The 13,127-nt window shown below is 43.6% G+C and overlaps 1 protein-coding gene and 1 pseudogene across 3 annotated transcripts in view; one reads left to right on the forward strand and one right to left on the reverse strand.

The window, feature by feature from the left end:
• The window catches only part of FAM184B (family with sequence similarity 184 member B), a 134,696-nt gene that overhangs the window by 29,074 nt on the left and 92,495 nt on the right, over positions 1-13,127 (reverse strand). For all 3 annotated transcript variants that reach the window (XM_055326484.1, XM_055326483.1, XM_055326485.1), the window contains exon 8: positions 127-230. In XM_055326484.1, coding sequence (XP_055182459.1) covers positions 127-230 — 104 coding nt within the window. The remainder of the gene's footprint in view (positions 1-126; positions 231-13,127) is intronic.
• Positions 365-5,995, forward strand: LOC129510538 (T-complex protein 1 subunit beta-like; annotated as a pseudogene).

Consider the following 13,127-nt stretch of genomic DNA (forward strand, 5'->3'; position numbering starts at 1 on the left):
CCTTCCTAAATGTGATTCAAGGGGCAGTGGTAAACACTTGAGGACAGAATGAATGAATGAATGAGTTCTTCCAAATCTGAGTCCTCATTCACTGGAGCACTTGCAAGCCTGCATGTCCTCCTGTACCTTTCTTCTTCATCACTGCTGGTTCCTTCTTCAGCTGCTAACTTATCCTGGTACTCTTCTCCTCTGGGCAGGGTCTGAGGCTTATTCAGCTTCAGGCATGGATCCTAAGGCAAAAACAGTTGCAAGATGAGACTAAGTACACTTCCCTGATTCAAGTTGTGGCTCATCAAACAAGAGAGCAGAGGAGAAAGAGCCCCCAGCGATCCACAACTGATGCACAGTCTGCAGGCCCGGCAGGATGAGGCCTGGGATGATTCACTACCTAGTACAGTGCCTGGCTAAGGAGCAGCAACAACTGTTATCCCTGTATCCTGGGCTCCAGTTGGCCAAGCACTTCACACAGCTGATGAAAGTCAAGCACGGAGAGAGTAAGTAACCTGTCCAGGGTCCCACCATCAGTGAGTGGTGGAAATGGAACATGCAATCAGGTGGTCTAACCCTGGGGCTGCTGTGGGGATCAGAGAACATGGCCAGCAACAGCTTGCTAGTCAGTATGAACAACCGCTATTATTATGATGCCCATTTTAAGGTGGCAGCTTGTGACATCTCATTACATAGGATCAGAGAACATGGAACTTGCTGAATGACTCTACATGTTGAGAAACAGGGTGTGGTGGGAGGAGAATGTGGAAACCATGAGTGGACACTGAGGCCTGGGAATCTTCTCTGAATTGAATTTGTTCATGCTATCATTCTCCCCTTTCCACAGGGCTAAAAGGTGAAAAAGATGCTTTTCTTTTGATTTGTCTATATGTTACAATAAACACTGTCTATGGAACACATTACAATAAGTGGTAAATGCTCGTTGCTAAATCTCATTAAATAATGATAAATTGCAGCCTGGGGGTTCCACTAACTAGTTGCATGGCCTTGAGCTAGTCTCTTCCCATTTCTGGCCCAGAACCTCATCAACTGTAAAACAAGGTGTTGGCTACATCTGTGGTTTTCAACTTGTGCTCCAGAGATCTTGGGACTCCCTGGCCCCGCAGCCTTCAGAAGGGGCAGAGCTGAGGCTAAGGGTTTCCCATTCCCTCTCAACCTGGCATGAAATTGCTTTGGTTGCCCTTCCAGGTACCAATGTCTAGTAAAGGTCACCAGTGTCAAGGCCAATCAATGATGACCTCCTTGCTGCCAATGGTCACTCCTCGGGCTTCAGCTAACTGAGCTGTAGGACTAGAAATATCTGGTCACTCCCTCCTGCATGCAGTCCTCTCTATGGGCTTCTTTCTCCTTTGCTAGCTGCTTTTTCTTAGTATCTGCTGCTCAAGCCACCTGCTCTTCTATTCCACGCCTTAGTCCTTCAACTTCTTTCTCTCAGTTCCCAGTGTCTCATCTAGTTCCACGAATACTGACAATAAACAAATTTAATCTATTTCTAGGTTTTACCCTAAAGTCTGGACTTGAATATCCAACTGTCCTCCAGATATCACTTGGATGCTTAATAAGCTTCTCAAACTGCAACATGTCCAGATCTGAACTCTTGGTCTCACCCTCCCCAAACAACAAGCATGCACCTGCCTGAGGGCCTTTGCACTGGCCGTTCCACTGCCTGCAAAGCTCTGTCCTGTAATATTTGCAGGCCTTGCTCCCTCACTTAATTCACCACAACCCAGAGACCTTTTCTGACTTAAATCCTGGGCTTTGCCTACCAGGCACCTATGTTTAAATTCCAGTTTTTCTTATTATTAACAATGTAACTTTGGGACAATTAGGTTGTCACGGGATTAAATACCCAATAAATATAAAGGCTTTAAAATAGTATTAGCTACCCAGTGAATACTCAAATTAATATTCCCCAAGATTATTGTTCTCTGATCACCTTCTCTAAACTACCACCCCTTCTCACTTTCTTTCTCCTGCTTTGTTCTATGTCTTCCTCAAAATACAGATCATGGCCTGATACTAATTACTTGTCTACCTTTTTATTGTTTCCCTCACTGGAAGGTAAGCTGCATGGGGGCAGGGATTCTGCTCTGTTCACCACTGTTGCTCTGGTTCCCAGAAACAGTGTGTGGCATATGGAGAGCACTCAGTAAACACTATATGAATAAACCAAAATGAATCTCTAGGATAGCAGGAGAGCATCTTGTCCCACACTCACTCTACACTCCATTATATACCATGGCCCAGAGACTGAGTGCTTCCCAGCTCTGCTCAGGAGCCCTTTCTGCCTTTATGATTCTTAAATTCCAAGTTCTGCTTGAATCATTTGTGTTGCCTCTAAACGTAGCAGATACCATGTGATGCTTAACTCCTTACTTCCAGAGAAAGGTGGAGGGTGGCACTCAGAAAGCCATTGGCCATCTCTGCCAGCGAGGGCCTATTGTAGGGTGCCCAGAAGTGATGGCCCTTTGGGAAGTAAGGGTTCCTCTGCCTCCTACACCCACCCTATCAAAGCCTTCATCTTCCCTTCTGGAGTGATATGCTCTGGGTCAACTTACTGAGCTAGAACTACCTTTCCCTGGCTGCCTTTCCCTGCATAATTCTGAGCCATGTGACTTTGCATAAGATCTGAAAGATGGGTGTGAAGAGCTGCCTTTTTCTTTTCATGCTTGGATGCTTGATGCAGGGCACCAGGTGCTGTGGCGGTTCATGCACATCATCACTGATCTGCTGGCTCACCTGTTTTGCCTGGGCTGCGTGGGGCTCTCAGCTCCTCAACCTCCATAGGCTTCTCCATTTCCTGACCCCAGGGCATGTTTAGCTCTACGATGAAGGATACTGGATTCTCTTACACGTCACTGAAATCAGCAGAGCTGGAGGCTCATCAGCTTCAGAAACCAATACCATTCAAGTTCAGCCTCTTTGGTGTTCCCCATTCTACATCTGTCCTTCTTTCCTTCGGACTGCCCACCCAGCTGTAGGCTTACTTTAGGCCTAACACTGGATACAGATGCAAGAGTTGCATATAGAGTGTTAACCTGGCTCCCACAATTATGCCATGTTGTCTCCAAAAATGAATCCCATATTCTTCATTATTTCTAGTAATCTGTTTCTCTGATCAAACCCTATCTCAGGCACTCTTTCATTTCCAGGTCCTACTTATGCTTCAAAGCCCTACTCACCTGCTACTTTCTCCATGAAGCCTTTACAATCTCTTCTGTTGCAATTATTACTCTCTGCTCTTGAAGGTCTAATAACAATTTTTTTTGCTACTGTAATTCGCTCACGAATATTTTTGGTCATATGCCAAATGCCAGGCACTGTTACAGAGACTTACCAATAAATAAAACAATTGAAAGTTTTTCTGCTTTGTATATGTTATAGGAGTATTCTCTTTCTCCCTTTCTGGGATGTAAAAGTAATCCCAGACATAATTTTTAAAATGTTATAAATCCTACAGCCAGTAACTGAGAACATGCTGCACAGTCATTTTCCTTTGCCTGAATCCTTTTTCTTTACTGTGTGTAACTGGGTACTAAAATCCAGCTGGTTGACAGGGCCCAGTGAGTCTGGTTCATTGCTGTGCACTTTCAAAAATGATGTCATTGACCAGCTTTTACAGTCTCCATGTGGACCATAAGCTAAAAGGCCCAACTTTGCCTACCACTTTCAGGTATTTGTGGCATTAAAAATATCCTGGATAACTCCAATTCCTATAAAGCCCAGAAGCAAATATCACAATCTAAGCAAAACAGCTTTGTGAGACACCTGCTATGAATACATATTCAGTATAATCCAGAGAAAATTGCACAATGTGGAACAGCAGCAACAATCAAAATAGCATAATATGACAATATAAATACATAATTATTAAAATTAGTCCAAGTTTCAAGAGGGAAATGGAAGAAATATTGGTAAACAGAAAGCAAAAAATATGTTGACAAAAACAATCCTAATGGTATCAGTAATCATGACAAACATGAACTGGCTAAGTTCAACATGTTATCTATCCTGGAAAAAAGAATCATTCCCAAAAACTCTAATAATGAACCTGTAGGCATCTAATAATGAAGCCTGAAAACATGCAAAATGTTCAGAACTATTAAGGAGAAATGGGTAAATTTGTAACTGTATGCGAGAATTTAATAACTACTTATCAGAACTGATATATGAAGTAAACTAAATGAGCTAGGATATAGAAGATTTGAACAACAAGATTAGTAAGCTAAACCTAAGAGGTAAAAAAAAAAAAATGCTAATCAGTGCTAACATTTGTATGGTGCTAAGTGTTGCCAGGCCCTCAGCTCTATGAGCTGAGCATCATCATCCAATTTAAAGGTGATGAAACAGCCCTCCGGTCCCGGCGTGATCCGTGAGGGGCGAGCGCGTGATGCCGAAGCCGCGAACCATGGCGTCCCTTCCTCGCACCTGGGAACATCTTCAAGGCTGGAGCTGATGAAGAGAGAGCGTAGACGGCTCGCTGTCATCTTTATTGGCCATTGCTATTGAGACTTGGTGAAGAGCACCCCTAGACCTAAGGGCTGAATAAAATTCTATAACAGTGGACGAATGCTTCTCTTATGGTAACCAATGATGGTGCAACTATTCTAAAACATCGGAGTGACAATCCAGCAGCTAAAGTTTTAGTTGATATGTCAAGGTTCAAGAATGATGAATTTGGTGATTGTACAACCTCTGTGTACTGTGCTAGCAGCAGAATACTAAGGAACAGAAACTTTGATTGCAAAAAGATTCACCCACAGACCATCATTGCGTGTTGGAGAGAAGCCACAAAGGCAGCAGACAGGCTCTGTTGAATTCTGCAGTTGATCAGGTTCTGACGAAGTAATTTCCTCAAGATTAATGGAACATTGCGGGAACAACATTGTTTCCTCAAAACTTCTACTCATCACAAAGACCACTTTACTCAGTTAGCCGTAGAAGCTGTTCTCAGGACTGAAAGGCTCTGGAAATCTTGAGGCAATTCAATCATTAAGAAGCCTAGGAGAAGTCTGGCAGATCCTAGTTAGAATGAAGTTTTCTGTTGGAGTAAAAAAATTGAGTAAATCAAAACCAAAGCGAATGAAAATGCCTACAAATTCTCATTGCAAATACTGGTATGGATCAGAACAAAATAAAGATATTTGGTTCCAGAGTAAGAGTGATTCTACAGCAAAGGTGCTGAAATAGCACATGGCGAAAAGGAAAAAATGAAGGAGAAAGTTAGAACGTATACTTAAGCATGGGATAAATTGCTTTATTAACAGGGCATATAATTTACAATTACCTGATCACTCTTTGTGCAGCTGGTGGTTATGGGCTAATCGAACAGCAATTTGCAGGTGAGGAACGCCTAGCTCCTTGTTACAGGTGGTTGAAATTGCATCTACCTTTGACCACCCAGAACTAGTGAAGCTTGGAGTTTCAAGCCCCCTTATTGAAGAAGTCATGATTGGAGAAGATAAACTTAATCCACTGTCTGGTAGCCTTGGTGAGGCTTGTACCATTGTCTGCGTGGGGCCACTCAACAATTTTAGATGAAGCAGAAGAATCTGCATGATGCATCTATGTGTTCTTGCCCAAACTGTGAAGGATATCCTAGAACATGTAATGGAGAGGCTGTTCTGAGATGCTGATGGCTCATGCTGTGACTCAGCTTGCCATAGAACACCAGGCAAAGAAGCTGTTGCATGGAGTCTTACGCTAAAGCACTGAGAAGGCTGCCAACTATCATACTTGATAATGCAGGCTACGACAGTGCAGACCTGGTGGCCCACTGCGAGCTGCCCACAGTGAAGGCAACCAACTCTGCCTGGATATGAAGCAAGGTACCATTCCGAGATATGCGTACGGGGTATAACAAAAGTTTCCAAGTGAAGCGACAAGTTCTTTTGAGTGCAGCTGAAGCAGCAGAAGTGAATCTGCGTGTGGACAACAGTATCAAAGCAGCCCAAGGAAACGTGTCCCTGATCACCACCCCAGTTAAACATCCCATGGTGCTGTGAGCTCTGGACCCATTAGTCATAGCAAAGTTGTGTTTGAAAGACTTCGTCCTCTCAAAGAAACTGGGAATCGAAGTTAACTGTGGCTCTTATATCCAATAAGTTTGGACATAAACTGAGCCTTCCTATTTAACATGGGGACTAATTTTATTGCTGTTCATTTTCCATAAGATTCAGATGATTTAAAAGTTAGTTTTCCTCATAACTGTGAATCAAAATAAAAAATTTGAACAATTAAAAAAAAAGAAAGGTGATGAAACTGAGCAGGAGAGGATATACAAGCTCCCCAAGATCATACAATGAATAGATCACAAAGCTAGAATTCACATATAGCCAACCCCTGAACAACATAGATTTGAACTGTGAGGGTCCACTTACATATGGATTTTTTTCTCAGTAAATACAGCACAGTATTATAAATGTATTTTCCCTTCCCTATGATTTTCTTAATAACATTTTCTTTTCTCTAGCTTACTTTAAAATATGCATTGACTGGGATGCCTGGGTGGCTCAGCGGTTGAGTGTCTGCCTTTGACTTAGGGCATGATCCCGGGGTCCAGGATGGAGTCACACATCAGGCTCCTTGCAGGGAGTCTGCTTCCCCCTCTGCCTGTGTCTCTGCCCCTCCCACTCTGTGTCTATCATGAATAAATAAATAAAATCTTAAAAAAAATAAAATATGCATTGACTGTTTATGTTATCGGTAAAGCTTTTTGGTCAACAGTAGGTCATTAGTAGTTAAGTTTTTGGGAAGTCAAAAGTTACATGTGGATTTCTAATTATGCAAGGGAGTTGGTACCCCTAACACTAGCATTATCCAAGGGTCAATCATTTTTTTAAATATATTTATTTATTTTTTTAATTTATGATAGACACAGAGAGAGAGAGAGGCAGAGACATGGGCTGAGGGAGAAGCAGGCTCCATGCGCCGGGAGCCCGACGTGGGATTCGATCCCGGGTCTCCAGGATTGCGCCCTGGGCCAAAGGCAGGCGCCAAACCTCTGCGCCACCCAGGGATCCCCCAAGGGTCAATCATATACTTAAATGACCAAACTGAGAATATAGGTTTCTTTTCTATCACATAGGGAACATTTAAAAGGACCTCATGGGGCGCCTGGGTGGCTTAGTCAGTTAAGCTCTGACTTCAGCTCAGGTGATGATCTCAGGGGCCTGGTATCACTCCCTGCCCAGTGGGGAGTCTGCTTGTCCCTCACCCTTTCCCTCTGCTCTCCACCGCTCGTGCTATCTATCACATAAAGATAAAATTCTTTTTAAAAAATGACCCCACAAAAGTCTACAAGCAAATCTCACCACAGTTCCAAGTGTTGACGCTCTACAGACCAGGTAATCTGATGACAAAGCAATAAAATCAGAAAGCAACAAGGAAGTATATTTTAAAAAGTAAACTCTGAGATACAGCTAAAGACATACACTTAGAGGGAAATTTACAGCTTTCACTGTATTTATTAGAAAACATTCAAGAAGTTAGAAAAAGAATAACCAAAGAAACCCTAAGTAAGTAGAAGGAAAGAGATACAAAAGACAAAATTAATGACATAGAAGAGATCCGAGCAACACATCTGAAAGCTGGCTTTTTGAAAAGACACATGAAGCCTGATCAAGGAAAAAAGAAGAAGAAACTTGAAGCAATATGAATAATGGACAAATATCTCAAGAAAGTTATTATAGAGATGAAAAAGAATTTCAAATGTACTCTGAGACTGTGAAAGGAAATGTACAGGATGTAATTTCTGGGCCACCTTATCAACAGCTGATGTATTTAAAGGCATCCTGGGCAGGAGTCCAGAAACAGGAGAGGGTGGAAAATGCTATAAGAAGCTGATGATGTACCGGGATGACTACACCGGCTCCCAGCTGCCTCACATTTTTCTATTCCCCTATGTTAACTGATGGAGCCTAGAACTCTGTAAGGTGGGCAGAAAAGATATTGTCATCCTTGTGTTACAGGTGAGGATGTGAGATCAGAGAAGTAGTCCAGCTACTTGCCTCGGGTCACTTGATCCCTGGACCCCTGGATCGTCCCACTCCCTGCCATGTGATTCCATGTACCCACAATGGTACTCAGCACTGCCACGTTGGCAAGATCACCAGCTGCCAGCATCAAGCACGTCCTACAAATGTCCAGTGAGAAGTATCTGTGAAACAGACACTTAAAATCAATCAGAGAGGGACTCCTGGGTGACTCAGCAGTTGAGCATCTGCCTTTGGCTCAGATCCTGATCCCGGGATCGAGTACAACATCAGGCTACCTGTGCAGAGCCTGCTTCTCCCTCTGCCTATGTCTGTGCCTCTCTACCTGTGTTTCTCATGAATAAATAAATAAAATCTTTTAAAAAATCAACCTGAGAGATAAAGGTTGTTTTCCTAATCAACAGGGACATGAACTCAGTAATCCTTTCTGTCCAATTGCTTTGTTCCATCTCCCAGGCCCAGAGACGGGCATCCTGTCCAAAGAAGAAGGTGAATCCTCCTCTCTCTCTGTAAGTAATTGGAGAAGGACCCGAGTGTTCTTCTAAATCATCCTCCAGTCATGGCTAATGTTTGAAGGGGTTTCTAATCCAATCGTTAACTACTGGGGCTCAAAATGGTACCCTTAACTCCATTCATTCAGTTGTCATGTCACGTATCATTCTGTGTACAAGATGGTGCTAAACATCTGCCACATGCAGGTCCATTAGATGCTGGAAAGGTAAAGATAAGAACACATAGTTCTTGATTTCAGCAAACTTGTGGTTCAGCAGGGGGGACGCACAGACCATAAAAATGTCAAAAATATTTCCCTCCTCTCTCCCCCTACATAGGTACCTGGCATTTGACGTCAAAGTCCATCATTCAAAAGGCCCTAGGGTGCCATCGAGTATTTCACAAATGGACAAGACCATGGAGATCAACAGTTGACTGAATGAGTGCTTTCAAGCCCACTGATACTCGTGTCAGTGGTGTATTCCTCTCTGACCTTCAAATGGAAAAGAATCTCCATCTGCCGTTTTCCTGGTTATCTGCTTGGGATCTCAGTGTCTTCTTCCCAGGAATGACCCTGAGCCACTCCTGGTGTATCCAGGGTTATCGGTCCCCAATTCACACTCCTGGTTTCCCCCACGAGGCATTTTGCTCCAATTCCACCCAGTGCTCTCTGTCCAGGACCAAAGTGGCCTGGGCATAAGGTATGCACAGAAAAATAAATAGTCCTGCTTCTCCTCCAACCATCCATCACAAAAGTCTCCTCCCAACTCCTCCCAAGCAAAGAGCTGTTTATTTTAAACCTGTGTTCACATTAGGTCTTCATCTTTCATCTTCCAGGCAGTTAACCTCTTCTGGATTGTTTCTATTTTAAAGGAACACCCACGCCCAGGAAATCTCCTGGAAGGAAATATTCAAAGTCATCCTGAAGTTCAGTTGACAATCTTTCAAAGTTAGCATTATGTACATCTTAAAATAGAACACTTAATGCAATGGCGTTTTGCTGAAATGATTACAGGGGACTGCAATAGATACTATAAAGTCGCCTTACATTTACAGGATCTTAAACAGTTTTGAAAAGTGCCTTCATATGCATTCTTCTGTTCATTACCACACGTCTCTGGGTGTGGAGCCAAGTAGGGATTATCGCCGCCACTTTACTAAAGAGAAGCAGTATAGTGTCAAGGTTTGGAGAATGGGCCTCAATTTCCCTATCTGTAAAATGAGAACAATAATGACACTTGTCTATCAGGGTTGCTGTGGGGCTGTGTAAAGTACTATGTTCTTGGCACACTGTCAGGGCCTTGTCTGTGTTTGCTACTCAGAGTAATAAGGAAACTGATCTCAGTATTTAGACATGGCTGAGGTCCCCAAACGAGTCTGGGGGAAAGCTGGGGTAGAACCCGTGTCTTAACCCTCAGACCGGAGCTGTTGTCCACCCTATCCTGTCTTCCCAACTTCAGCATATCTCAGCCTGATTCTCAGCCAAGAATCTCTCTGCAGAGTGGAGCTCTAAATCTTTAGAGCAGCCTACCTTGTTCCATGTCAGATAGAATCGGACCCCTCTACTCACACCACACAGAGGGTACACTGCAGTTGTTTGAGGCCTTAGGGATTATTTGCCCACTCCCAGGACAGCTGACACCCTTGGCTTCATATGATCCACCAGGTCTGCTACATGGTAACAGCTGCCCAGCACACTGCACGGGACCTCCTGGGAGCCAAGGACACTTCTCAGGCCTGGGAGAGCTTCAGAGTACCCCTCGTTTCTCTTCCTACAGGCCCTGGGGGTTTCACCTTGGCGCCTTTCCCTGTGCTCCTTCCCCCTGCCCAGTCCCTTCCTGGAGAAGTCCTCAACTTTCAGTGTCCAGGCAGATGGTAGCAGATGTCACTCCTCTGTGGACCTTCCTGGACTCCCCTGAGCAGAAGCCTGCCTCTCCCATATTGGCTGCAAAGAATCTCTCTGCCATTATTACAGTATTTATTGTACCAGCTTATTATTTAAGTAAATACTTTTCCCCCCACTAGAAATGGAATTCTCCAAGGACCCAGCCTGGGGTTTATTTACCCCAGCATCCAGCCCCCATGACCTGCATAGACACCACATGTAAATATTTATTGAGGCTAAAAGACTTGAAACATAACGACTGCAAATGACTCTCCTTTTTCTTCTGGAGGGATACAAGCATGAGAATCTGTGCAAACTTTCCTCCTTTTCTGCCCTAGTTCACTGTGACCCAGGCACCAGAGGAGCCTACCAGAAAAAAGTTTTCCTTCAGAATTACTAAGACTGACATGGCTTTCTGAAAACCAATGAATAAAACTATGTATCTAAGAGAATCAAAGAGATTTGAAATGAGAGATCAGGACAAAAGGTTCAGCAAAGTCCCCAGCTAACCCTGACAGGGGACAGAGCCACACCCACATTTGGCAACTGTACAATCTGGGAGTGGAGTGAAAACAGCTCAGCTCTCAACTGATGTTATTATTTATATCTCTCTTGACTCACCACAGTGCTTTGGCAGAAGAGCCAAGGGCCTAAATCAATACTCCTGAGTCATGAAAAAACTTAAATTTTATAGCCCCTTGTCAGTCCCTGTGTAGTGCCAGCTATGACTGCACTACAGGGGACCACTCACATATCCTCTACACCAGCCCAAAAAATTCTCTAGGACTTCATATCTCTAGGGCCTAAGCCAAGCTTCAACTCACTTGGCTGGCATATAGTTGGCTTGCCAAAAATATTTGAACTAAATTCCAAATTTTCTCTGATTGGTCATGTTGAGAAAGTTTTATATTGCACTGTGTTGGCCATGTTGTGGTGAAACAGGCACTCACATGTGCTGCCATTGGGTGTGTGCACTGGGACGTCATTGATGGAAGGCAATGTCATGTAACTATCAAAGTTAAAAACGCACGTGCCCCTAGACCCAGGAAATTCTACAATCATGAGTTAGCACCCACCAAGCATTTACACATGCTGGGTACTTTCTGACACTGTACATATATGAATTCATTTAATCCTCACAAAAGCCCTCTGAGGTAGATGGTATCATTGCCCCAATTTTACAGATGAGGAAGATCTAGTAAAGAGCCTTTAAAGCCCAGGCATCTGGTTTAGGGTGAGCTTGCCTAACCGCTATACTACACTATATCCCTCTACAGAGCTAGCCACTGAAGTACTATCCGTAATGGAGAAAACCTACTTAAATATCTATCACAAGGGAAAAGTTAAATACATTACAGTTTTTCTGGACAAGGGGATACTAGGCAGTTTTTCTTTTAAAAAAATGAGGTTGATATGGAATTGTACTGATCTCCAAGTTATGAAAATTTAAGGTAGAAAAAGTAGAGCACAGGAGGGTATGCTACCATTTGTAGAAAAAAATAATATATTCATAATTATGCTTGCCTATGCATGGTATATAGCTCTGAGCAGATACACAAGAGGAGATAAAACAAAACAGACAGGAAACTAGAGAGAGGTGGACTGCTTTCCACTGTGTGCCTTTATATACACTCATGGATTAATGATTTGAAAAGAAAACAATTTAAAAGAACAAACCATACCTGCAAAGCACATAATAGTTGCCTAGGAGAAAGCACAGCACCAGATGTTTAATTCTATTACTAAATGTCCACCCAGTTTTAAAGCTGTTGGTTTATGAATGCTTCTCTCTTCCAGAACCTAGGTCAAAGGCTGGCACCTCCTAGTTATTCCAAAAATCACTGTGGAATGAATAAATGACACACATGCAGAGTTGAATCAAATGGAACTGATGCTCACTGAGGTTCCAAGTGCAGTTCTATGTATGAGGGGTGTGTACAGCTCTTTAGAAACCAGGTTCATGAGAGATGGTGTTCTAGACCAAGAAGGGCAGGAGGAGAGCCAAATTTCATGGTGAACCAACCCATGGTTGTCAACATGCACTAGTATTTTGAACTACTTCAGGACTCTTAGCTACAGCAGTGGTTCTCAACTGGAGGCAATTTTGTTCCCAGGAGACATTGGACAACATCTGGGAGACATTGGGGAAATGCTACTGGCATTTGGTGGGTAGTGGCTGGGGACGAGGCAGAGAAATCCTAAGTTGTCATAACAGCTCTGGTGCTTATTCTTCTGCCCTGGAGTATACCTAGAACTTCTACATGTGTGTATTCTCCCCTGAAGATACAGCCAATGCACAATCTTCCTGATCTTATCAACCTTATTTTCACTGGAATCTCATCGCTCAGGAGCCCAGCCAACTCTGTACCATCTTTCTGCCACAGTCACCTTGAGGAGCTGAGAAATATTGGAATATTTGGGAACAATCTTTCCGAGAAATCTCACAGGGTGCTGGTGGAAAATTCAGCTGTCCCTGGGGCCAGTTCTTCCAGAAGAATGCTAGTTCATGAGGCTGGGTCTTGAGAAACTGAGGGAGAATGAAAACACCTGCATATTTCTCAGGCAGACCCCATCAGAAAGGGTGCAGTGCCCCAGATCAGGAAGGACCAGCCCCATCGAGGAAGGTGTGTCTGCTCCACTGGCCTTCACCTGCAGGCATATGTGGGAGCCACGAGGGCTGCTCCAGCGTTCTCCCCCAGGCTGCATGTCAGAGGGGGAAACACAGGGGGTCCTGGCTGCCCGTCCCA

The sequence above is a fragment of the Nyctereutes procyonoides genome, unplaced genomic scaffold (assembly GCF_905146905.1).
Source record: "Nyctereutes procyonoides isolate TBG_1078 unplaced genomic scaffold, NYPRO_anot_genome, whole genome shotgun sequence".
Classification (NCBI taxonomy): Eukaryota; Metazoa; Chordata; class Mammalia; order Carnivora; family Canidae; genus Nyctereutes; species Nyctereutes procyonoides.